This window comes from Oreochromis niloticus, linkage group LG13, assembly GCF_001858045.2.
Source record: "Oreochromis niloticus isolate F11D_XX linkage group LG13, O_niloticus_UMD_NMBU, whole genome shotgun sequence".
NCBI lineage: Eukaryota > Metazoa > Chordata > Actinopteri > Cichliformes > Cichlidae > Oreochromis > Oreochromis niloticus.
The window spans coordinates 12,974,451-13,002,296 of NC_031978.2; the positions used below are offsets into that span (position 1 = coordinate 12,974,451).

A 27,846-nucleotide genomic window follows, 5' to 3' on the forward strand; every position below is an offset into this window, starting at 1 on the left:
GCTTACCATCACTCTGCTCTGAAGAGGACAGAATGGTGTAGCCAGGTGGAACCAGCTGTAATTAGACCATAGAGAGAGATGATGGACACGCAAAGCAGTCACACACAATTTACCCCAGAAGAGACGATGCATTGCCTGCCTTTTCCACCTCAACACCCTATCCTGCACTTCAGCTCCCACAACTCCACCTGCCTTGTCAAATGTTACAACCACATAATCACCCCAGTCCATTATAGGTCATAACTAGTTTTTATGTACTGATATTTTTCCTCTTACCTTGACCTGCCTTTTCTTGCCTCTCACATCCTAATGTCACGCCTCGTTATCTGCTTGTATTTTTACTGGCATCCTCTATTTCCTAATATTTCTGTCTACAGCTGCTGCAACCTGTTTGCACTTTTGCTTTTTTTTTGTCTGTTTATCTCTTCCCTCTACGTTCGGTTAAACAGATTCTGTTTACACATAGTTTGTGTATTATATGTTTGTGTCACACACTGTGCTCTGTGATTTTGTTTTTTTTTCACTGTCTGTGTTATCATTGTCATCACCCTGGGCAACATAGTTTTAAATCACCTATTTCCCTAAAGATTATTTTTCATGATAATGGGCACTTTCATATGGGCAAAATGCCTTCTGGCAAACACTATGGCGCTGAATTGTCTCCTTCCAAACTGTGCCTTTTCACATTTTAACAGCATGACTATCCATCATGGATTCTGTGTTGCATATGTCTCTAGGGTAGTGGTGATTTATTATCTGACTAGAAATTACTGTGCTGATTTTGCCATTTGGTTAAAAAGAAAACACCCTACTGTGAAATTCTGGAAAGAGAAACAGAGAATACCTATATTTTTCCTGTTGCTTCTCTGCACAATCTAATGCAGTTATTTAATAAAACCTACTTAACTGAGATTCTTTTTAATGTATGAGACTCTCAGCTAATGACAATCATGGATGCTTTCCTCTCTGCCTTAATTTGACTCCAGTTACCCCCATGTAGTTTGCTAAAACCTTTTATAAATTGCATCCAGCTTGCATCATCTTGAAGGCATCATCAAATTAGTTTTTGCTAACTTATCCTTTAATCCTACTTCTACTGTTCAGTTTTCACACCCACTATTAGCATTCACTTATTATTAAAAGAGACAAGCCTTGCTGCTTTCATTCAGTAACAAGCCAACACGCATTATCCTCAATTAAAGGATATTTGAAGTTTTCCAGGAGATTAAATGCTAATATAGAGCACTTAGCGTTTCAGCAAAGTACACTAGAAAAAGAATTAAAAAGTCCAATTTCAGGTAGAGGAAAAAAACAACAACAATTATTTATCTGTTCCTCCCAAACAGAAAATATTAAGTAAACAACATTTGCTCTCACCACGTGAAGTCTACAGCCATCACAGTAATGTGTTTCTCCTAAAGGACAAGAACATAGCTGTCATCAAGTGGCTATTAATGGACTTTGCACCACATGTGAGGGTTAATGACTTATGCCCACATGTAATCCTAAATCTCTTGAAATAAAACAGTAAATTTGCAAAATGTAACCATCCAAAAACAATAAATAAATAACTGGATTTGTTTCCAGAGTGCGCACAGTCTGGTAAAAAGAAACGTGCATTAACCTGTAGTTCAGTTACCTAAAATAATACAGAAGAGGTGAACAGAGTGTCCTAAGTGGGAGTACTCAAACTGCTTCTTCTAGAAAAGGCACAGCATCATATGTTAGTTAGTGTATGTTTCAAAAAATGCTCATTATTTAAGGAAGTCATTTTCCTTTAGCGAACAATATAAAGATTTTATTATTTCATGCATAAACTGTGGTAACTGTGGAAGATTGGGACGTTTGGTCAATTTGTCTCTATAGCTGTACCACTGGTGGACTGAGATGAAATCTAGAATCATTACATGCTTCAAATACCCGCTGAGCTAATGACATTCCTGTAAACCTCAGCTTTACTTTTTGTTTTGGGCCAATCAGCAAATAGTACACACTGAACTCTGATAGTGGCTACAGAACACAGTTTACCTGCATCAGCATCGTGGGATGCTGACATTAGTATTTAACTATTAAATAATCTTCAAGCAGCTTTCTGTGCACATATTTAAATGTTCTTTTACAGTTTGTAAAAGGCTATGTTGCCATTTGTACTTTTTTTTTGATAAGCAAAGCAGATATCAGAATTGTATGTGATGTTCTTTCCACGTCAGTCGGAAGAGCAACATCATAACAAAACTTATCAGCTATTTAACCTGATAAACTTAAAAAAAAAACTATATCTGAGTTTGGCAGTTACTGGCTGATGTTCCATGTGACTTTGTGGCAGGTTGTGAAGAGTGTGTGTCAGTGCATTGGTGTGTTTATGTTGGTGTTTGTCAAATGCAGCACGGAGGGAATCATAGAAACAGAGATGATATTTACTAAGTGGCTTTTATTTTGTTCTCTAAAACTTTCCTCAGCATAAAGTGTACAGTATCATTAATGTTACCACAGATGCTTTTAGATTCTTCAGCTTTTTACTGGAAAACCATTGCAAAGTGTCATAAAAGCATATCATAACGCTGTAAAAGGTCTATGCTGAATTGCCACCAAATGACTCATGGCCACATCAGTGAATATCAAATGGTGAACTGGGGCAAACACACAGACAAACATTTTCCTGTGTTTATCTAGCCAAACTCATTCGGTTGATGTACTGGATTACAACCTTTGGATCACCATCTGCTGAAATGAATGTGTAACATACAGTATAGAACTTGTCATGCATGTTTTTCGCAAACTGGACTGAAAGTATCTTGATTTAGTGCTGAAGTCATTTTGCATTAGCTTCCAGAAGAGAGCTGCGGAAGATCATTTCCGGTATTGAAAAAAAACATTATTTTGATTGTTATCTCAGAATTTTGACTTACTAACTCAAAATTTCAAGTTATTTTTTCAATTTCAGGTTAGTAAGTCAAATTAGTAAGTCAGAATTCTGAGATAATAGCCCAAGATTTTGACTTATGCTTCCATAGAAATCTGCTTGATTAGCACTGTCTTCTCCTTCACTAAGTTATAGGTGATGAGTAGAGCTGAGGTCAGTCAAAGGTGAAGTGTGCTGAACAGCCCTGGAACTGTGGTCTACTGAGCATTTGTCTTACTTTGTTTTTATCATATAATTTTCGTCTTAAAGGAATTAATTCCGTTAAGATGATTTCATCACTGTCCCATGGAATTAGAATTAGTAGCCCTTTGTCCATTATACAATCTATAATGAAATTGCTGAGCAGCTAAACCTTCAGATGCAAAAACAAGGAACAAACACCGCCATTTACACAATGCTGTAAATACAGGATGTGCTAAAAAGACCTCCTGCATCTCATGCCTTGGATATCTTTATGCTCTGTGATGGCAGGGAATCAAACCTGGCTCAGCTGCCTCAAAGGCAGTTCACCACTATCCCACCACAACTATATTTATTTACTGTTTATCATTCATTACACTAGGGATTCAAACTCACAACGTTACCATCACTTACCCTGGTGAGCAAATTGTTGTGGCTTTGTGCAGATATACTTTTTAAACTTCAAATGCATTAATGTGCACATAAATGAAGTGTCATTTATGTGCACATTAATGAATGCTTAGAAATAAGATATCTATAGTACAAATACAAAGGATTTGAGGGTTAAAGAATGTGTAGTATATGGCTAAGATATAATATCGTTTCGAGTGCTTTGAAACTAAAGCTACAGCAATTAAAGTGACCTTCTTAGTTCTTTATGTGGACTCGAGTAAAGTCAGTCTGTGTCAAGACAGGAAATATTATTTGTACTAACAGTGTGATTGACATTTGGATACAGGGTTTGTTTTTTTTCTTGCAAACAAAAAGCACTCAATACATACTGCAATCCTGAAAACAATCATTTTTGAGGTGTTGAATAGTGTTCAGTGTCTGCACAAATGGCATTTAAGATCACTCTTTTCTGACTGTGTCTCAGCTCGTAACCCAAACACTGTGCAGACGGCTTGTGATAATGGAGGAGGTGAGGGAGAGTCTTTAAGAATGTGATATGCAATATTAGATGGCTTGATGCTGCCCACAGCCAAACCGCGAACCCAATCACAAGAATCCACTATAGTAGCCTGTGTCTGATCAATGAAATCTCATCCAGCCTTGTCCCTTTGTCATTTAAGCCTCAGAGTAGCCTAGTGATATCTGTGCAACAAATCCCTAAACTACTGAAGGCAACAAAGAAATGGAGTGTCAGAGTCTGAGGAGCACAGGGAGACAGGAAAAGGGTGATTGAAGGATGAGCTAGAGTAAAGCTTTAAGAGGACTGAAGAAAGTGTACAATGAATATGTGAGAGAGGTGTGCATTTTCTACTGAACGATGGTGTTACCAACTGGATTTCCTTTAAAAGAAGCAGAGCACAGAGGATGACTAAACTTAGAAGAAGAACTGTAAGAAAAAAAGGAAAGAATCAAAGTCACTGGGATTATTCATTATTTGTTTTTATCATTGATGATTGTTATAGGACTTTTTTATATTTTACTTTGTAAGCTGAGCCAACAGCTCGGTAGAAACCTGAAAATATTGTACTATAATAACAGACAATTTTACAGCCACAGCTTAGCAAGTCAATATGAATGTTTTATTTGACATGTTTTACTACATTTCCAGTGTGACTGACATGTTTGTTCAAGCCGTGGACTATATATACTGTGCAGCGCAGGATCTAAACAAAAGTAAAGAGGAAGTGAAACCCTTGGGAAAAAAAATAACTACTTGCCATCTTTTCATTAGTACTGGAAGATATGACAGCTTCAACACTGTTGAAGTCAATTTTCTCTAAGCACTGAAGTGTTGCATGGTAACCCTCTAAGCAGGCATGAAATTTAGGATGGCAAGCGAATAGCTGATGTGCAGTACTTCAGGAATGCTGTGCTAATTAAACAATAGATCAGTTTAATTTGCTGGGAATTGTTAGTGGTCATTATTTATGTCAAGTAGTATGTGATTGATATAATATATTAAATCACAACTTGAATTTATAGTATTAGTCCATTATTAAAGAAACTCTGAATACATGCAGTCTGACTCCTCCATCAAATTTTGCAGGCTTTGCTGTTCCATTGGGATAATAATTTGTAAAATATGTTTTGTTAATATTATTGCAATTTCCATCAATTTTCCCCAAATGAGGTACTGCAGGATTCTTTCTGAGAACTCAGGGACATCAAATTGCATTTTTGCCTGTCGAAATTGGTACAGATCCTTTTTCTGACTTACTGTTAGAGAATTTGTGCTTTTAAAGGTGTTCATTTCTGACAGCCAATTAAAATTAATGGCAAAGCTGATACACAGAAGTGGAGTCATATCTCAGCAAGACTTTGATATATTCAACCTACACTTTGTCAGATTATTGGACTCTTGTCTGTGCTGTGCTTTCAGGATCCATATCAACAAAATCTTGTACTATATGTACTTGGGGAAAAGGTAAGTTTAAAAACATGAAATAATAATATCGATTATGATCAGCTTGCTCACTCTCAGGTTGAAAACAAGTAAGGAGAAAAAAAAATTCCCCATCGACTTTAACTTGAGGTGCAACAGTACTGTATGTTATATATGCACATACTCAGCCAGTGTTAGTTTAGGTGTACAGTGACATCAGGTTAGGTCATGGTCGACAACACGCAAAACATAATTTGAAGTTCTAGTTTAAGTTTTCTATTTTTGTGACAAGGACTATAGCAGATGACCACCTAAAGGGTGAAGTAGTTCGACCTCAAATTACATAAAATCCTACAAGTCTACTGTGGGTTCCACCAACCTCTTAGTCTGTTCATATTTCAGTGGTGACTTCCACATCAGCTGTAATGCATCTTGCTCATGGGCTAATATAATGCCTGTATGATGGATGAGTCTTCATCCTCTGGGAACTAGAGATTCTTTTATAGTACCACGATATTCTGGAAATAGTCCAAGAAAAGCTACACTACAAAATGCCTGATCTCTGCATTACAGTTCTTTGGAGCAGGCTTCTGCATGTGGAAAAAAATTATATTGCAGATTGAAGAGCAGCATCATAAATGTATCTCTCGCCATTAATGTAATGAATTTAAGTTAGATGGATCAAATGAGAAGTGATGCTTCATCTCCGAGGCCAAAAAAAAAGTTGTGAGTTAAAGCACACGTCGACACTCACACTAGAAGATTAATAATACTAAGTTTGTCACATTTAAACCTAACTTTCACTGCATTGCACATCTTTCCACTGATATGTCACTAATACTGTTTACGATTCATGTGAAATGATTCGTGCATAAACTTGACAGTTTTTGTTGTTTTTCTGACTGCAGTTAACGAAATGAATTCGGTGTTTAAAACGATGCGAGCACCAGGCATGGCGGCATATCTTCAGTGCATAACATGAAAGCAGTTATCACGCAGCAATTTTTAAAAAAGACATTCACAAGGAAAGTTAACTGTAAACTCGCAGACTGTGACTTGTATCCTTGCCAGTCAGTGGTGTATTTAGAGGTGACGGATTCACACATAAAACAGAGAAACACCAGAGATGGTGGTTAATTGTCTCAGGCATTCTTGTACTAAGTGTGCCTCTCTGAAGGCAGGTTCTGAGCATTTATTACTGTATGCTCAAAACATGCAGAAATACAGGAATTTCATTTAGAAAAGGGCATTGTGATTGCTTTTGTGGTTGTTTCTCAGTAAGTTAGCACATACTTGGGTCGTGTTGCTGTCTGAGCATGCTTAGCACCATCTGAATAATGCCCAAAAAAGGTTACTTTTGAGAAACAAATTCCCTCCTGAGTGATAATTACATATTTCAGATGTTACATGTCAAAATTCCCAACAATTTGAACGGAAAAAAAAGGCACTTATCTTAAGTCTAATTATTATATGCATGCCTAAGTGAGGGAGAGATGTGAGAAAGTGTAAATAACGGCAGTATTGTCATTTCACACCAGCCTACGTTTCTTTTGTTGTCCACTAAGGCAAGCTGTCATCGTTCCCCTTTTGATTCCACACAGTCTAGAGAGCTTTTTCTACTGCATTACTGTTTGACAAATTAATTAAGAAAATGGTGCTGATACATTAAAACTTAAGGATGCCAAATGCAGATTTTGACTTCAAATACTCTCTCTCATCCACATAAAATGAAACCACACTAGAAGGTACATTGTGTTCCTTGCACTCTTGAAATCCTGCCAGTTTGCTTGCTTACTAAAATTAAACGCCAGTGTCTTTGGTCATATCTCCACACCAGCATTGTCATTGTATTGTAGTGGTATAAAGTTTAATGTTTAATCTCCAAAATGCCAGTTTTATAACTTGGCAATATAAAGCAATACAGAACACACCGTCAAATAACTACAGCAAGTTGTTTGTCTTATTGTGCATGTAAGCCACAAAAGTATCGCCTTAACTAATAGTTGAGTTGTATGTAGAGTGCTTGCATATCAGCACAGACAGCTATAAGTATGTATTTTGCAGCATCTATTAACTGCACACATACACATGGCTTAATGATACGGTTGGGCTCAAAAAAGCTGCTACTGACTAAAAACCTCTTGGGTTCAGAATAGACTGCATGCATACAGGTGGCAAATCAGAGCTTTACTTTCAATGTGGATGCAGCATGCGTCAGCCAGCAATATTGCATTTCCGAAATACCCTCATTCTGTCCACCCACAGAGACAGAAAGAGAGAGTTCTTCCTTAAAAGTATTCATTAAATGTCCGCAAAGCTGACAGACATAAGGAGCAAATATGGTATTTTTGGTTAGGCTCTAAATTTAACCCCACCATAACAGTGAAAAGTGAATCTGCCAATTTGTTTAATGGCAAAGAAAGTAAATAGCACAGTTGAAACATAGTAGACCTTCTCATTAGTGGAAAGTCATGACACACTATGAATCATTCTCACCGAAATAATGAATAAAGAAATGCATGCAAACATCCAACTTCCTCTTTTTTAAGTTCTATCTTAAATGGAACCGCTATTCTGTGGTTGAAAACTTTCGCAATTTATGCAAATTTTTGTTTGGCCAAGGACAAAGTTTGTCCATGGGTAGAAGACGAGGCAAAGATAATAAAACTCATTTTTTAAAGCAAAGACTTGAATGTTGACCTGGACCTACACGTTCTCTGGCAGCTCTTACAGTGAAAGTGTGCTTGCTTTTAGGTTACAGGATGAATCTTGAAACAAATTTACTGCTCAAGTGAGTAGGAGGTCAAATGGTCAGTGATGTAAGCTGAGCACAGGCCTCATTTGGCTTTACAAAACTGTTAGATCTTAAAATCAATTTGAAATTTCAGGGGAAGCTGTTGCAGAGAAGCTTGTCTTATTTTATGTGGTATTGCCTTTGGGCTGGCGGAGCTTGAGCAGCGAAAAAAGTGAGCAGCAATAATTCATGCATGATGAAATAAAGGCACGGATTACTGCACAACAGAGCAGAAGAGTTTGTAGGTGAGAAAAAAAAGCACCATTTATTTGCGAGGTATATTGTATCATAAGTTTGAGCCGTGTTTACACAGTGTTGCCCTCGATAAACGAGGCATGAAAAGAGTAGCATTGTGTCACGTAGATAAACAAGTCAGTGGGCCAATATGCATCCATTACAATGACAGGTCCCGGATGTGGATTTAAATTGCGATTCCTGGTTTAACGTCTCTGTGTCCATAACAACCAAGCAATAAAGTGTACTGTTTTCTAACACCAAATCTTTTATTGATGTTGCTGTACAGCAATTCAGTCACACAGCAGCAGAATAATTAATCAGTATGAAGGAACCTGCTTCAAGTTTGAACCGTTTAAAATCGACCTCACTCAAACTTCACTTTAACCCTCCCAATTTTTTTGCGTGTATGTGTGTGAAAGAGATAAAAGTATTCTTCTTATTTGAGGTTTTTGCATGCATGTTTAGCAGTTCACTGTGAGTTTTCAGTGTGAGTGAATGATTCTGGCCATTTTGGGACATGAAAGAAGAATAGATGAAGTAAGTCAGTGAAGCGTAGTGTTTGTTCAGGCAGGTGTACTCCAACTCATGTGCACCCAGCAGCTGATCGTCAGCTGATCCAATGAACAATGCTAATGACGTTCATTGGTTCAAACAAAGGTGACTGTCAGCCGCTCATTCACAAATTATTCATTCACCCCTTCATTTTTGCAATTTTTTACTTTAACTTAATTATTAATTATATTATTTATTATTATTATTTATATAATTGCTTTAACTATTATTACCTTAAATGTTTGAATATCACAGAAGTTATCTGGCGTTTCTATTTGACTAATTATTCAAAAGATTCTGACTCAAAGCCATGCTGCAAGTTTGACGTCAGTTTACTGAGAAGACTACGTATGCTGGATTCATCTCAGCTCCTGTGCGTCAACAAGTTGATGTTTAATGTAGGTGTTTTGCTAGTGTTTTCCCACATTCATTCATTGACCTGCATCTTCAGCAAACCAAGTCTTTAATGCAGTTTTGTTCTTCATTTGTAGAAGAATCATAGCCATATACTAAATTATTTAGAAATGCCTGTAGGAAATACATGTTGTAGATGACCCTTAAATCTAAAATTCATTAGATACATGTTGCCGTTTATGGATGACCACCAAGTCAGACTTTTTTTTTGCAGAGTACAAACTTTTTCTAGCGCGCCTCATTCTAGAAATGGGAAACATTCATGCCCCAGATCCAACAATTCAATCATTAACACTGTATAAGGATGTGAGTTGGACATTATAAAGTTTGATACGGATGTCTAAGGTTGTCTATGCCCCACGTGCAGCAGCTCTGTGGCCCACTGGTGGGGCTTCCGTCACAGCTTGTGAACCCCAACTACAAGATAACATAACAGAAAAACAGAAAGAGATATAGTGAATTATATCAGTCGAATCCAGGCCACGGTGGGATTTTCCTTCCTGCTGTATCTTTCTGAGCTCCTGCTTTTTATATGTTTAACTTCTTCTCTCTGAGCCCGCCTCTCTTTCTAGTTTTCTCACTCTAAACACTTATAATTGAAAAGCAGGAGATAAAGTTGTTAGCCTACAGGAAGAAATTCTGTACAGAGGATTAGATAATGAGAGGGAATGTACACCAGTGGGGCTCTTCTGATTGGTATGAGTATATATATTAAAGTTTAAGGCTAAAAAAGTGGCTACAACCTTTGTATCATAGTCCTCGGGAATTACCAAGACACTGGAGTGGTTATGGTGTTTATCTTCTGCCACTAACCAGAGCACTGAGTAATATACTCGCTCTCAGCACTGTTTAAATAAGTTTAAGGGCCTCTGAGCCTCATTCTTTGGGGTTGACATCTGCAAAGAGACACACAAGATCCTAACGGTTGAGAAAAATGGTCCAGTTGATTAAAAAAGAGGCAGTTCAAAAGAGAAGACCCAGCAAACTTCATTATTGCTATTGCAGCAAGGAAGAGTTGACTTAATATTATTGTATGGCTGCAGATATCAGAACATGTACTGGGAAAAAATGTGACTTCTTTCACAGGGGTAATAAACTAATTTAACAGAAATTTAACACCCCCATTGTTCAGCAAGGTTTTCTGCAGAACGTCAGCATAGTTACTGATGTTTCGCTGTTTTTAGTGCGTATTCTGATGAGTCCAGCAGCGGAGTATCAATAAACATTGTGATTTACACAGCAAGCACTCTGGCAAAGAGTATTTGGAATTTCACTGCAACACTGCAGGTGTAATGTCATTATGACAAATGACACTCCTCAAGTCATGCCTAATTTTTTGAAACATACCAGAGGGTTGCTGTTCGGAAAAAGAATGATTTGTTATGTCATTGCGTGCACAGTATAAGTGATTTTATACACAGTATCTTATCTAAGCCTTAAGATCTGGGTTTCTAGACAGTATTATAAAACACATGAAGACACCCGAAGAAGCAAAACGAGATCAGGAAAATATCTTCTCAGATATCATTTTATTATAGCCTGAGTATGATTTTTATGGCTCAGCCACTTACATAATATTGTGTTGTGGTCTGTCTTGTGTCTCACAGTGAGGGCTCCCACTCATATTAGCTGTGTTGTAAGTGCAAAAGGAGTCAAAGAGAGTCTTTTTCCTCTCAGCATGGCTCCATACAGTACTGGAGGCTTATGAGGATCTCATCACTCTCCATCCTCATAATGTTCCTGTCAGTATGCCGGATGGGAACTATTACATCCCACAGATCATCATTCACTAGATGCAGGGGCCCCCATAAATGCTAGCAGTTTTATTGTTCAAGATATTAGTCCATTTGTGCATTAGCACAGTGGTTTGCCTCATTATGCTAATTTCAGAATGTGTCTCATGTGCTACGTAGTTGGTTCTGAGAAGCCGAGAAGACAAGAAGCCCTTGTTATACTGATTATCCGACTCGAATATATTTGCTAGTCCATCACTGTTCGATCTCTGGCTTCTTTTTAAACCAACCTCATTGTAATACCTGCCACATAAAGCTTTTGAATACACTAATTCACGTGTCTCCCTCTTGTTGTTGGATGTTTTCTGACAGACCAATAACAGGAAGCCTCGGTAGCAAAAGCCAGCTGTCTCTGTGGCCGGTCCATCTCTCGTCTGTCGCTATTAGCATTCATGGTTCATTAGCCAGCAAGCACTCAATATAAAACATAATTGTAGGCTATAATCTTTGTTGTGACACTCGGCCAATAGCACGCAGTGAGGATGTTTCAGAATTAAAAGCTCTCAAGGTGTCTCTGTCCTCAGTATGAGAGTTTATCATATTATTGAACATCTGTAAACCTTGTATGGTGCTGTATTGTCTTTTTTGTCTTCCTTTCCCTTTTCTGACTAGAGATTGCACAGGGCCGCATACTTTTTTATCTAAATATAGTACAGTTTTATAACATTGACTAGTGCGTCTATAATAGATATGTGGCTTAGGACTGACGTTGCAACAGAAGCACTCTTGTTTGTTTCTTTATGGTGATTTCACATTCAGTTTTTGTTTCTTTTTTTTTTTTGCTTTACTGCACAGTTGCAGTCTGTGCTTATCTGGCCCATGCAGCCATCTACTACTTCTCTTGTGTCTCGTGTGACATCTTAGACTGACTGCTTTGCAGAACTTACCAAGGACTCCAGCTTTCTCTGCGATCATCTTCCAGGCCGCTACTTTTAATTTTCCTTGCTTGTTTATGAATGTGTGTCTTACAGCTCCACATTTCAATTATTTATAATTTACATGGATATGTCTCTAATGCTTTTTTACACTAGCTAGAGTGAATTTGCACTTGTTTCATGTAAACTCACAACTTAAGAGGGACTTTGTATAGAATCCTCTACTGTCTAAAACTTCATTTTCATTTCATATACACATATACATTCATCTCACCTATTTATTTTTTTTCTTCGACATTAAATAATGAATTTACGTAATACTTTTGTTTCTTCTTATCAGACACTCAAAGAGCTTTAGACAACCCACCATATTCACACATTCACACACACATTCATATAACCCTGTCAGTGCACATTCATACAATGATGAGAAATCAGGGGCTATTTCTGCGGTCAAAGCACATGTCAGTATGTGGGCGGAAGGAGGTGAACTTCTGATTGTGGAAGTGGAAGGTTAGTTACAGTATGCTGAAAAGTAAACGGACTGCATTTATAATGTCTGTTCAAAAGACATACTGTGGACACAGACACATACTTTCTTTATAAGTGTAATTTGTCGTAAGTCCTTTCCTTACACATGGCTGCTATTGGGCCAACTTGGGGTTCATCATCTTGCTCACCTTGGAGATTGAAGCAGCTACGGATTGAACCACAGATCTTCAGATTCTCGCACTCAAATGACTGCCAATTAATTTCTTTAACTGATCAAGGAATCTCTATGTGTGTGTTTGTCCTTTGCATATATCGATAAGTGTTCATCCAATGTCCTTAAAGCAAATTGTGTTGTTTTCATATTTTGGATAGAGGTTGTTTTCTCTTCCCAGTCTTTTCAGTGTTTCTCCTATTTGACTGCTGTTCTCCATTTTGTGAGTGTGGGGAAGAATGACTAACAGATACAGTGAAGCAGAGAAGCAACAACAACAACAACCAAAAAAAACAAAACACTTTTCATTTGCAATGCTATCTTTGCGAGGGCATTTATTGACACAGTGCATTCCATCCATAGCTCAACCTTAACTATGTAAACTAAGTGATTAACCTTAAACCTTACCTAAAGCTTAATGTTAACCTTGACACCAAGCTATGGTATGTAAATACAATCTCAATGATGGATTTCTTGCATGAGACACATTTAGGGGCATCTGTAAATTGTAGGGAAAAAAACCAACCAAATGTACAAAACTACCCATGATGCTTGTGTGTATTTATTTGAGGGTTTTTTGTGTTTGTTTTTGTTTTTTTTAATCAAGTCTGTCTCTCCAGATATACACATCGGGTTTGGTTTCATCTGCAAGTGGTTAACAAAGAAATGGGCTTTTGGTACTGAGAGACAGCTGAGACCACTGTGACTTCCCTAGAGAATTTAAGGAATCAAATTTAAAAGCTATTTCAGGCACCAGTGCCAGGTACAGTCATGTCACCTGGGTTGATATTATTGAATGAAATAGGATACACCCACTGTCAAGTGTGTGGAAAGAAACAGGCAGAGAGGGCGGGAAGGGGTGAGGAGGCTGGGTCTGCAATGTTTAAGTGAATGAGGCAGAGGAGCAACAGAGACATGAGATTGTGTGCGTGTGTGCGTGTATGTATGTGTGTGTGTGTCCACATCCCTGTGAGTGTTCATGTTTGTAATACGTTTAGTGCTTTGTTAACTGTCTGTGTAAGCCTGTCTACATCCGCCAGCAGAAGTGTTTGTACTGTATTATAACCAGTCCTGTCAGCAGCACACCTCTTTGTGCCGATACAGTACTTGGATCATTTTCAAGATATCCTTGTAATCACCTTGTTGACTCAGTGGCCCCTCAAGTGTTTGAGCATTGCCAACTGACAATGCTTGTGTTTGTATGCCTATAAGTAATTTGGTGAAAGTGAAACACAGTGAGTGGTAGAGTCAACGGTTCTTTGGGTGTGCTTCTGTCATGCACGCATGTGTGCAAAGAAAGAGTGCAGATCCATGAGTTTTGTGTGGCGTAACAAGATGCATGCACCCTCCCTCCAAAGGCTTTCATGTGTCTGTAACAGCACTTGCACGACTTCCTCCTTTAAGCCATATACTTAACGGACATAATTATTTAACCCCATGTTGTTGTTTTTTCAACTGAAAAAGGTGATGGGTCTCTATCATCTGACATCCATCCACCCTGAATTGGGAGCTGTCTTTTGTTCTGCCTCTGCCGCATAATATCCCACTTCTTTCCAACTTGCACTCGCTAGGAGGTGTGACTACTTAACATCTCCTTGCACATTGCAAGGCCCTTTCACCTCCCTTCCTCCCCTTCTTGTACCCCCTGCGCAACCCAGAATTTCTGCCTTCAGCATTTAAAGACCCCTCTCCTCCTGCTAAAGCATGTTTACATAGAGGAGAGTGTGTGCTTTTTCTCCCTCTCTGTCTCTTTCAAGTGCCTGTTCAATAGGCAGATGGTTGCACTTCCTTTTAAGGAGTGTTCGCAATAGCCTATTAGTTACATGTGTATAGCATCTGTGTAGGGTTGCACTGAAGTGCAGGCTTGAGGTGTGAGGCAGTGGGTCAGGCTTGGTATTAGCCTTGCAAAAAAACAAAGCGAGGTACTTCATAGTTTAGATTGCGGGAATTGTTAGGAGCTAGCTGTCACTGTGGCAAATTTAATGCACAAGCAATTTTTTTTCCAGTATCCCACTCCAAAATCTTCCATAAAACTCACCCTAATTTCAGTGACGGTAACTTTACTTTTGTTTTTAAAAACACGCAAAAGGTATGCTTTGGCTCTCATCCAGTTTTAGATTTATGACAACAATGAAAGAAAGGTTAACTTGCAGCATTCCCCCTGCAGTCATCCTGAAGCCCTTTGGTTTGACATATTCCTGAGCCGTTCTTCTACTGTCTGTAGTTTGCCTTTCTACTTTTTTCCTGCCTCTTGCTTTCACATACACACATACAACGCAAGCATGTCCAAGTGTCTAAGAGTGCCATGTCTAAAGAGTTCCAGCAGCTTGTTACAGAGGCTGTCAAAAAGCAACAGAGACCCACCGCAGAGGTGAGGATGTGTGTGAAATCCCATGAGCCTGTAGCACAGGTCAGGAGCATAACAACATCCAGCCTTTCTTTCCACGTGGAGATTTTTCTCCTCATATAGATACTCTAATACAACAGCCGAGGAATATAACAACGAAAATGACTTCATTCATTCATTTAATGCGTTCAGTAAGACTGCATATCCAAACAGTTTTGGCTTTTGCAATTTTGTAACCATTAGTTTCTTAAAAGGACAAAAATGACTGTGCGGTTGCTATCTAGAACAATACCTTTATTTTCAGTACTTTCTAATCCTCTCTCTGTCAGAAGGATATTTTCACTAATTAGTGCCCTCTGAAACTTACAAATCAGTAAAGGGAATCACTCTTTTTTAAACTGGCTTTGGTTAAAGTTTGGGTGGTTTGATCACAAAAATGACGGGTCAGATAAGGGAAATATCATAATTTCTAGTGAAGTTCGTATTGAGGCAGTGTCCTGATTACTTCTGCATATTTGCACAATATAAAATGTGAAGCGTCAAGAACATACTGTATGTAGCCTGTCTTTTTTGATTGACACCACCCACAGGTTCTCACTGGTTTCACAAGGAACAAGTAGCCCACGGATCTTCTTATCAGTCAGACTTTCTAAGCCATGTTTAACACTGAGTGATTGATTTTTCAACCAGCCCCAACTGGCCCCCAACTGGTCACTGCTGATGGCCACACCTCTGTGAACCTGGTTGTGTCAGAGGTTTCTTTCTGTTAAAAGGGAGTTTTTCCTTTCCACTGTCGCTAAAGTGCTTGCTCATACAGTATCATCTGATTTTTACTTTAAAATATAAAGCGTCTTGAGGCAGTTGTTGTTGTGATTTGACACTATATTAATAAGATTCAATTGAATATCTTGTTATAACGGCACTATGCATAACCACTCACACGATTATTTCACTTCCTCACATTGTTATTTTATCAGGATAAGCTCCTGTCAAACTGCAATCTGTTTATGGCTTGTGGTGCCAGTGTAAGCAGAACTCAGACACTGTTGTGCAGTAATCTGGATTTCTGCAAAAACAACAACAACAACAACAACAAAAAAACACCTCAATAAAAGCAGATCTCCTGGCTGCCCACAGTCATAAAGGAGAATAAACAAGGTTAGGGCAGAACAATTATGCTGAGCTGCTTCCTGGTGTTAGGACACTGACAGGATTTCTTCAGTTGTACAGACACTCCTGGTTTTCTGTTATGCAGTCAGGAGTTTACACTGATAACATTAGCATTTACATTTTTCACTTGAAGACCAAGATTTGCACTTAATGACTAAAATGCTTAGACGTCTGCTAATGTACAAACAATTATTCAATACAAAATTCTCTTCCTTCTATGGGCTGGCCTACATGTTGAAAAATGTGCAATATAACTAGACTCAAGAGTGCTTTGCTCAGCTAGAACCTGATGTACTCTGGTGTTTTTTAGCTACAATCAGGAGTTTTAGGATAACAAAGTGGTCCTACGCATGGAAATGCTTGTCTGGTGCGCTGACACTTTGGTCCAGACTGAAATATATATCACCATTAAGTGGTTTGACATTAAAGTTTCTACAAATGTCTTTGTGCAAATGTCTGTACAAAGACATTTTACAAATATTATATGATTTTTTTAAACACATAAAAATATAAAGACAATACATCCAAAGGTGAAAGAATTTAATGGAAAACATTTAAAAAAAAAACTTGAGGCAGAGAGCTGTTAACTCTTCTTTTGATAGCACAGTTGTAGTTTTAGGGCAAAATGTTGCTTGCTTTATCTTAGATACCTGTTAGTCAAAGAAAGCATGAAAACATGCTTTTTTTATGCATACATGGTTTGACATTATCTTACTGAAAAATGTGATGCTTTTCCTGCAAAATAGGTATTTGCTCCAAAACGTATGTATACAACATCTATAAACTGAAAAAGGGTCTATACAAAATTTAACATTGTCAGTCCACTTGGCAGTATTTCACCTTTTTTCCATCTATCTTAAATGAGCCTGAGCTCAGAGAAAGGTTCTTTGTGTATTTTTCCTTACATGGTAGAGGTTGAACCTGCATTTATTAAACTAATGAAGTGTTTTCACAAACTGGGATTTTTAGAGATTTCACTGAGTCCATGCATGCCCACGATATGATGTCCAGATATGTCTCCCAAAGTAAAATGTAGCACATGTAGCCTAAATAACTGATACTATTGAAAGGGTCTGGTAATCCACTGCAATAAACTCTACATTCATTTTCATCCTTTTTAATTTATCTTATCTCCCCTGCACATTCTCTAATGTTTGCTGCTCGGGTGCAAGGACTCTCTCACATGTGATAAGGAATGAATGGCTGGCTGCTTATGAGAGGGATATTTCTTGTCGTGAAAGATTTACAGTATAAACAGTGTTTCTTTTCACGTGCCTCCAATAAATTACAGAAACATTTGTGAAATCGAGCGTGTCCTTATCTGACTCACAGCTCCTGAGAAAAGGCACACAGCGCTGGCAGAGTGTCTGACACTCTCATAGTAAATAATGTGCATAATATTATTAAATCCAGAAACACACATTTGCTTTAAAAAACAGCTGTAGGGATCAACATGTCTGAGATACTCAAAAGATATTAGCAGCCTAAAAGCTGGGAGGCTTTGTCAGTCAGCAGTTTCATATATCTTAACAAACAAAGCACACAGAAGCAGTAGGAAATATTCGCTGATGCTGAGGTCAATAAGAGGTAACTGCATTTTCTTTTGTCACTAAATCCTTGTCAACAGATTCACTGAGATGTACAGATTTACAGCACTTAAAGTAAATATTTTTTTTAGGTGAGAGTATTGTGAGAAGTCTCCAGACTACAGCTCCAAGCTATCACAAGGTGAGGGTGGTGTGTCATGGTGAAGGAAAAACCATGCCCAATTAACATCAAGTAGAGCAGAAGCTGTGGAGGAGGACGTGTAATTTGTTCCTGAAACTGTACCTGGCCACAGGTACATACAGTTCGAAGCTATTTAACATATTAAAGATTTGCCAGACTAAAAATCTGTGAACTTCAGAGTTGACTTGAGAGTATTGCTCATGGACTCCCAGCAAGTCTGTTTCTTGACAATGAGGCACTAAATGCTTCTTTTTGTCAGCAGTGAGTACCTGACAGATGGCCTTGCGCTGTTTCTCAACCCTAGCCACCATCTTCTGGCAGCAACCCCCTGCTCACCAGCTTGTGATGGCTTTAGCTCATCCTGTGCCACCACAACATCCCTTTTCAGGAAGAACAAGGCCAGTTTCCACTGTTGTTCCACGCCAAAAAAAAAAATAATACAATGATATTGTCATTTTCTATTTAGCTTAGTACAGTTACTCAATTAAACAGGAAACATGTCATTTACTATCACAAAAACATTCTGTGTGATTTATTAGTGTCTGTTATGTCTGAATGTATTAAATTAAGGTTTTTACATCAAGCCTTGGCTTAATACTTTTCACAGACAACTGTGCTATTGAGCTTTGTCTGAAATTATAATTAATAGATGACTGTCTTTCTTAAAAACTAAGAAAGTAAATGCTTCCCCTATAATGTCGTTGGAAAATTGAGGTGGTGAAGAATAACAGACTTGTGCTTTGTATACAGCTAAAGTAGGTTTATGTGTGGAAAAAAATGCTTCAGGTTCACTTTTAGAGATATATGGAGCACTTGTATTTAATTGTGCTGAATGGCACAATATCCTTGCAGAGGTGAGCGTATTCCCAAGTTATCTGATTACTACTTGGGTTACCAAAAGTCAGAGCCTTTTGTGGGTTGTATGACACATACTGTATATGTTGCTCACAATATCTCCAAGGAAACCTATTGATCTCTATAGGTATCTAAGACCATTACATGTTTTCCATATGTGGTAGTGACTGTGAGCATCTCAGTGTGACTCATCAAGCTGAGATTTGGTCTACACGTGCACAGTAGAGCTAACTATAGACTACAGGAACTACAGACTGCATAGTAAGGCTAACATTTTTTTTTGTCAATGCCAAAACATTTATAATTTTGGCATATGTTTGAGATGCTCCTTTCTTTAATTCTAATTTTAGCAAATGGAGCTGTAGCTTGTTATTGTTAGGTGAAGCAATATCGAGTGTAAAATACTATATTTGGGTGATAATATTCTAGTCTTTATTCACAAGTTTACTGCACCATATACAATAGTTAAAATTCACAGAGCAGTCAGTTTTTAGACACTGCTTACCATCATCTCGTTATGTAACATCTCACAATCCCACTTTGTGGGACAGCACAATTTTTTTTAATGATTTAGGAATTGTTCTCAAAATGAAACAGCCTCATGAGATTTAATTGAAGCCATTGTGGCTTTTAGTACATGGTTAATGTGTCTCTGCAGTGGTTAGCACTGATGTCTCACACCAACAAGGTTTTGGGTTTGAACCTGCTGGCTTGCTGCTGCCTTTCTGGACTTTTCATGTTCTTGTGCCTGTGTCAGGTCCCTCCAGGATGCCCCCCCCTCCCAACACGCACACACTTAGTCCAAACACATGTGTGTTAGGTTACCTTGTGATCCAAATTGCCTATAGGTTTGAATGTGTGTGCGTGTAGTTGTCTGTCTCTCTGTGCTTGCCCTGTGATAGACTGGCAGCCAGTCCAGGGTATACCCTTCCTCATCTCCAGTGAGAGCCTCCCTACAGCCATGAATATGGACAAGCGGTTAAGATAATGGATGAATACTGTATCTGTGTTTGAAGTTCTGAGTCGCTCTTGATGTCTGCCTTCTTGCCACAAGGCAGAAATCTGCATACTATATGACAATGCAGTGCTGCCCAGCCAGTGATTGTAATCACAAAACTATTGGTTACAGCTGTCGGGCTGGCTGAATATGTATGCATTTTGACAGTAGTGGCTCTGTTAAAATTGAAATGTGTGACAGCTTGAGTAATCTTGGTTTTCTTTGCCAGTGTCTCTTTTATTTTGAAGAAGAGGTTGTGTCTAGTTCTGCTTTGTTTGTCAGAATTTTATTTGCATTTTTGTGTGCGTGTTCAAGTTATTAAAGTTAAAAATCTCGGCACTTCTGGGGCCAGAGTGACCAAAATTCAAATTACAGCAGCTTTAACCTTCATTAAAAGTGCTTGTCAGTGTGACTCATCCTTGGTGGAAATAGTTTTTGGCCATATCACTACTGTGCTAAAAATAGTAAGCTGAAATGGCCATATATTAGTCATTCAATCATTTAGGTGGATTCTTGGACCCAACTTGGATTGCGCTGTCCAAACCTGCTGGGACAAATGCCTGAAAATGTCAGGGAACAAGTTGTGTTGCAACGCCGTAAACGAGTATCGATCTCGCTTTGTACCTGAAACTATCACACCTACGTGCCCAGGAGTCAAACTTAAGATATAGGGCTTAATGTTGACTTGGAGAAAACAAGACAAATACACTATAATAGCTTCTCTGTAATGGCAGCTGTTGGCAGAGTTTTAGCCCACCTATGTTGGAAAAGGATATTGTCGTCAGGCTCATACATTTTTCATTTGAAAAGGGGTGATTATATTTTTTTGAGAGGAAAACAAACGTAAAAACCACTCTCATTTATTTTGCTCCCAGCAGAATGCAGATGTAAATTTGTGGTAGATAACTAATGCAATCGGAGGCAACAACAAAACATAATTGTTCCGTTCATAATTATGTTTGTTGTGTAAGACAATTGCCTGATATCAGACAGAATTATCATCTCAACATTGGCTTATTGTTGCACAGGAAAGCTGACTATTAATAAATACACAATGCACTCTCTCTCTCTCTTCATATATACATATATATATATATATATGTATACACACACATACTGTACACATCTATGCTGTATAATTGACTGCATATCCAATTAGATAACCACAAATTTCTCCTATTAGTGTCATTGAAGGATTTTGTACACTGTTGTGTCAGTGTGACGAGGGACTTGCAGACCCATCAGTCCCAACACTGATTTATCATGTAGCTCTCAAAAAGAGAAAAAGAAAGTGAACAATGTGTATATATAATGACATAGAAATGTAGGCAATATATTGCTGTGATCACCAAACAAAAACATTTTGCACTGGTAAGTAAAATTAAATGTTATTTGTTTTTCATTAGTAACACATTGCATACATGCCCAGTAAAAATTAAATTTGTAAAATGTTAAAAGTTTGCCAACTCTTAGAAAGTTTTTTTTTCCCTCAAAAGCGTTGTTGTTTTTGTATTTGGCTGCTTTTGCTTTTCATATAGCCTGCTGTAATTTATTATGTTGCTAAATTTAATGTATGAATCTGTGCATACTGTTAATTTCTATGCAAATATGGTTCACACGATGCCTTTCGGTGACATTGTATGCTCCCCCAGTGTCACGTAAAGCGTATATGAGTGAAACATGAAGGCATTCTATCCATGGATGAGCATGGATGAAGTGATGCGTGTCCACAGCAAAGACAGCAGGGAGCTTTCTGATAATAGTAGTAGCAGTGTGCGGCTCTCAGTGTCACAAATGGCTATGAGACGCTGTTGGCTACTGGGGTTCTTTAACAGCTCTGTGGGAGGTCTGAGATTCTGTGTAGGCACAGGTACAGCACTCGGCTTCAAATACCTTTCCCTGTGGGATGAATCCTGTGTGCACGATTGTCACTTTAAACATTATACAACTGCTATATTCGTGCTTATATATTTGTGTACATAGTGTCTGTAGGCATGTGGATTTGGTGGTAAGGGGTAATATGTTTTTCCTTGTTGAAACATTGTTGTAAATGTCAGCAGAAGAACACTACTCCCATGGCTTTCACAATAAAAAGCAAGCAGGGGGTAATGTGCGGCACTCTGTATAATCACAGCTGTGTACTGAGTATTGATCACTACACTTGTCAGGCAACAAAAAGCTGCAGTTTTCATATGTGCTATTTGATGTTTGTATCATCAGACACACGTGTTAACTATGTGAATCCCTAGCTGTACGTCCAAGCTGATTTGCCAGTAATCTAAAAAGCATGCATCTAAATCCATTCACCCCAGCAGTTGTGCGTTATTGCTCAGCGAAACTCGAAGAGAATAGAACATGCTGGTTTAGAAATTGGAGGTCTTCATCTCGTTATCCAATTATCAGCAACTGCTTTGACAAAAACAGCAGGATCTTCTATTTAATGTTTGCCCTTTTATTGCAAAGTCATCTTAAATTGAACTAAAAACAGTGCATATTCACATATTCTTTGTGACTCTGGCGGTATTAGCTCTTCTGGTGCTCTTTTCTCCATGTTTCACCATTAGGTTTTGTCTGTTGATAGCTTTATCTGTCTAGGATCTATCTTTTCTTTCTTAGAGGGCTTTTGGAAGACCAGATCAATGCTGATGTCTAATTAGCGAGCAGAAAAAAAATCGCTGCTCAGACAGGGAAAAAAGTGCCTGAATATCTCCTAAAGTTCATTCCTCCTGCTTTATTTAAGCCCCTACTTGTTATAACTTTTACCATTCTTTGACTCAATAAATATAAAACTGCCATTATCACAAAACTGTTTTACTTTGTAGACTAGCGACATATATGAGTGTTAAATTTTGAATGTAACCACTGTGCTAACTTCATTTATGATCTGACAGCAGAAAACCATCAGGTACAAGGGACTAATGTTAGGTAATGTTTAGTTTTAACACAGGCATCCTTATAGTGTGGGCAACAATGTGAAAATGCATTACCTGCGTTAAAGTTAAATATATCTGCAATTTATTGGGTCTCATAAGAAACAGCTCTTGATTGCACTCTTACTATTATTGTTGACCATCTAGCCATGTTAATTCAGCATCAAGATATAATTTGATATTGCTTGTAGGATTTAAAGGGTATACAAAGATTGTGCGCAAATAAAATTAAGGGTGACCGTTTTAAAGGAAAGATCCATAAATCTTTGCCTATCCAAACACCCAGTTTCGTAGAATAGGTTTGTAGCCTCACCTAGTGGATATGAATAGGAATATCAGCTACCTTCTCAAATTTTATTCTTTCTCCCACTCTTTTCTTTTACACTTGTCTGTTTTCCCTTTTGTGCCCCCTTTCCCTTCTCTCTGTGTCCCTTCTTACCCCTCTTTACTATCTTTCTCTTTAGAATATGCCAGAACATAACAATGAGCTCCAACAGCACAGATCCTGGTCTTATCCTGACTGCCAGCACTCTACCACCATTGGCTGCAGCCTACTCACAGTCCAATGCACCCTATCAAGGAGGAACTGGGGGAACGCCCGTGGTTTATCATGCTATGGATGATAATTCCTCTTCTATCGGCAAGCTCTTAACCTCCACATTAGAACCCCAAAATTGGACTGCAGTCCCTGATCCCTTGGGTGGCCACGCTGTGTGGCAGGTTGTCATCATTGTCTTAATGACTAGCATGCTGTCACTGGTCACGATCATTGGGAACATCCTGGTAGTAGTATCCTTCAAGGTTAATCGCCAACTAAAGACAGTCAACAACTATTTCCTGTTGAGCTTAGCTGTGGCAGACCTCATCATAGGGGTCATCTCCATGAACCTCTACACAGCTTATCTTGTGATGGGCTACTGGGCCATGGGCAACTGGGCATGCGACTTGTGGCTGGCTGTAGACTACGTGGCAAGCAATGCATCTGTTATGAACCTACTGGTCATCAGCTTTGACCGCTACTTTTCAATTACTAGGCCTTTGACCTACCGGGCCAAACGGACCACAAAGCGAGCTGGGATCATGATAGGCTTAGCCTGGTTTGTTTCTCTTGTCCTGTGGGCCCCAGCCATCCTGCTATGGCAGTTTCTTGAGGGTGAAAGGACAGTGCCCTCAGGAGAATGCTACATTCAGTTCCTCTCACAGCCTATTATAACCTTCTGCACAGCCATGGCGGCATTCTACTTACCTGTGACAATAATGAGTGTTCTCTACTGGCGCATTTACAAGGAGACCCAGAATCGTTCAAAAGAGCTAGCTGGGTTGCAGGGCTCAGGTGGAATAGGAGCAAGAGGTGTAAACGGTGGGGGCGAAAGAGCCCGTTTTGTCCATCAGACAGGAAGTTCTAGAAGCTGCAGCAGCTATGAGTTGACCAGGCTCTCTAGGAGAAAGAGCACATGTCGGGAACTGGTAGGCCGCTTCCACTGCTGGCCTGGTGTTCGCTCTTGGAGACCTGGTAGTATGCGACAGGGAGATGGTGATCCAGATCAGAGTAGCAGTGACAGCTGGAACAACAATGATGCTGCAGTCTCTTTGGACCAGTCTGGGTCTTCAGAAGATGAGGACTGTGGAGGTAGAGATATGATTCCACAAAGTCATGCTATTTTCTCCATTGTTCTTAGCCTACCTGGCATAAAAGCTGCTGTTAACTCCCAGCTAACCTCATGTGAGGATCTGGATGGAGCCTCAGAGGAGGATCCCCTTAGAGCAGCGGAGTATAATCGAGACAGTCTTTCATCAGTAGCTCCAAACTCAATGGCCACGGTTACTCCGGAAGGGCAAAACAGTTCAGAAAATAGCTACCACCAACGCTTCTGCTCACGCAAGATTCAATCATTGTCTTCCATCCAGGCTACTTCTAACCATAGGTCTCTGGATGGTACCCCAGTAACCACTACCACTGCCTCCGACAGTACTACTACCAGCACAACCACCAAGTCCCCCTCAGGTCCAATGTCCTTCAAGGAGGCAGCTCTGGCAAAGCGTTTCGCTGCCCGAGCCCGGACTCAGATCACCAAAAGGAAGCGGATGTCCTTGGTAAAAGAGAAGAAGGCAGCTCAAACTCTCAGTGCCATCCTCTTTGCATTCATCATCACATGGACACCTTACAACATCATGGTGCTCATCAATGCTTTCTGTAAAACTTGCATCCCAGAAACTCTGTGGGCAGTCGGTTACTGGCTATGCTACGTCAACAGCACAGTCAACCCCATGTGTTACGCCCTGTGCAACAAGACTTTTCGTACAACATTTAAGATGATACTGTTGTGCCGCTGGGACCAGAAAAAAAGGAGGAAGCAGCAGTTTCAGCAAAGGCATTCTTCAGTGGTCTTTCACAGGAGAATTCCCAGGGAGTCTACGTAAAGGACGGAAAGTTAAGGTTGCTTGTAACAGAAATGAAAAATTTAACACAGAAGGAAAAGAAAGAAACATCCATCCAGTTGTTTCTGTGGAGTTTCTTTATCTAGAGATCTTTAATGTTTTATTCTGCTATGTCAAACACAGCAACCCAATGTGGTGGTTTTGCAGTATGTGTTTGTGTTGGTGCATCCATTAAGCAAAGCCGTATATGTGTGTGAAGGTTTGCGTAAGGTGAGGTTCAGACATGAAAGTTGTGCCTGTCCTTGAAGAACTTTTTATCATTTCATGCAAGTACAGCAGCAAGAAAGTGAAGTGAGTGGACAATACTCGAAAAGGGCTTAAAAAACACATTGCAGGAGAAATACTGAAGTGCAATTGATGCAAATAGAGAGGATGTTGTCACAGAGTTGGGGATTACACTTTTCTGATCATTTCTCTCTGTGGGTAGTTTGCTCTGTAACATTCAGAGTGGTTTTGCATTTCAAATAAAACTATATATATATTAAAAAAATGTTCACAGGCTTCTACATTTTATTAATTTGCCCAGCCATCTTTTTGACTGGTATGCAGTTTTATTAGAAGTTCGGCACATTGCGTTTCTACATGTGCTCCTTTGTCAGTGTCTTTAATGAAATATAAAAAGTTCTTAAATTTTGTCCATACAGTCGACAGAAAACTGTTATTTTTGTGATATTTGTTTTTGGTTTTCTAGAGATTTTGAGCCAGTCTGAAAATGATCCTTTTGATGAACTGAGTTGTGAATATTTTGTGTGGCACCACAGTCAGTGAACTGCTGTTGTGTTCAATGTGATTGTTGTGGTTTGTATGGTGGCGATAATAAATACAATGGTTGTGTTTTATGTACTTGCAATTTTCTGTCAAGTAATGATTATACAGTAATTATATTCTGTTTGTGTACATTTGGATATTTCTGAATATGATACACAAAGACTGCACACACACAGACACACTCACACACACAAATATGTCCATTTGTTTAAAAAAAAGTGTGTTTTGATCTTACATTATCTTTTGAATTTCCACAAAATTTCACATCTAAGCAACTCTTTTGTAAAAGGATGGCAAACTTTGATATAGTGGAACAATGGCGGCCTCTAGTGGTGCACAAAAAGATCTGTTGCTCAGGCTGTTAACAGTTCACCTTCCACACTGCAGTATCAAAATCAGAAATATAGCGATACAGATATAGATTGAATTAAAATCAATCTAAAATTTTAATCTAAATTTTAAATGAAAACAGGTGACAAATTCAAGAAAAAATACAATGAAGTGTTTATATTCAATTGTACTTTAGAGGGAAGGTTCAGTGCAGAGCAGTATAAAGTTATTCTGAATACAAATAATCATCATAAAATACTTTTAATATGGTCGGCAAAAAAAGTGGCACTTAATGGTCTTTAAAAAAAAAAATTAATAGAATGGTGTTCTTTTCCTCCATTAGAGTTTTAGGCACTTATAAAGCCGGTTTATTTTAAGCTTTTCTGGCAACACGTGGAGTCTAAACTCCAGTAGGTTTTTCATTAATTTGTCACCTGTTTGTCTCTGCCATTAAAAACTGGTCATAACTGTACGTGTCTTCTGTAAAATTATTAGTGAGACTTAAAATTAAAAGCTGTAATGCTTTACAGAATTATCAGGTTTTTCTATTCAGAAAGAGTGAAAATGCCACAGGTCAACCACTAAGAGTCGACACACAGATAAAGACTTTCTTTTGTGTTTTCATGCATATTGTGTTATCTTTATCCTAAGTAGAAGGTTTTTGTTGGTTTTTTTGCAGTATTGCCACATCCAAATCTTTCATTATGAATACTGTTCAGCAATTACTGAAAATAACTAAAAAAAACTGTACTACAACAACTAGCATACAAATGAATGGCTGGATCGTATTATATTGGAAATGATGACATGACTTTGGCTTATGTGCTGTATGCAAAGAAATGTTAAAAAAAATCCTGTACCTGCCATCAGTTAATATTTCATTAGTTTTCAGCACAATGCCATAATACAGAAAGCTATTTTTGGCTGCTCCCTTATTCACAAGGGGTCGCCACAAGAGGTGGCTCTTTGTATTTGATCTGGCAGATTTTTATGCTGAATGCCCTTCCTGATGCAGCCCCTGAGGAATTTGTATCTTCTCCCAGAAACAAACTGGGGATCTTTCGCTTATTAGGCGAATGTGTAAACCACTACAGTATGGAGCCACGGTACAGTGTCAGAATACATTCTTCATCAACAAATGAGGGGTTTTTTGTACTGTATTGGGAATGTAAACTGCCAACTTTGTGAACACAACAGTTTGTTACATTTTAAGTATGCCAATCATACTCATATTTTAAGCCAATAAAAAATAAAAAACCTTTTGTCTATAAGGACTTTATTTGTTTTGTTTTTGTCTTTTTGTCACTGGGGTGTTTCACCTTTTTTGCATAGAATAGTTTCACTTAAAATGAATCATTTTTTGAGTGTTGCTCTGCCTCACATTCATATTTAACACATGTTCAATAATGCAGCTTCTGAACATCCAACCAGATCAGTTTAAAGCAATAAATAATATGAGTTGCATGAATTTATCCA

General features: G+C 38.5%; 1 protein-coding gene across 3 annotated transcripts in view; it reads left to right on the forward strand.

Annotated features, from left to right (window-relative positions):
* chrm3a (cholinergic receptor, muscarinic 3a) overlaps positions 1–27,638 on the forward strand; it is a 79,801-nt gene extending 52,163 nt beyond the window's left edge. For 2 of the 3 annotated variants that reach the window (XM_005474184.4, XM_005474185.4), the window contains exon 3: positions 23,298–27,638. In XM_005474184.4, the coding sequence (XP_005474241.1) occupies positions 23,317–25,254 (1,938 nt within the window). In that variant the 5' untranslated portion in view covers positions 23,298–23,316 and the 3' untranslated portion in view covers positions 25,255–27,638. 3 annotated transcript variants of the gene reach the window in all.
* Positions 27,639–27,846: the final 208 nt, after the last annotated feature.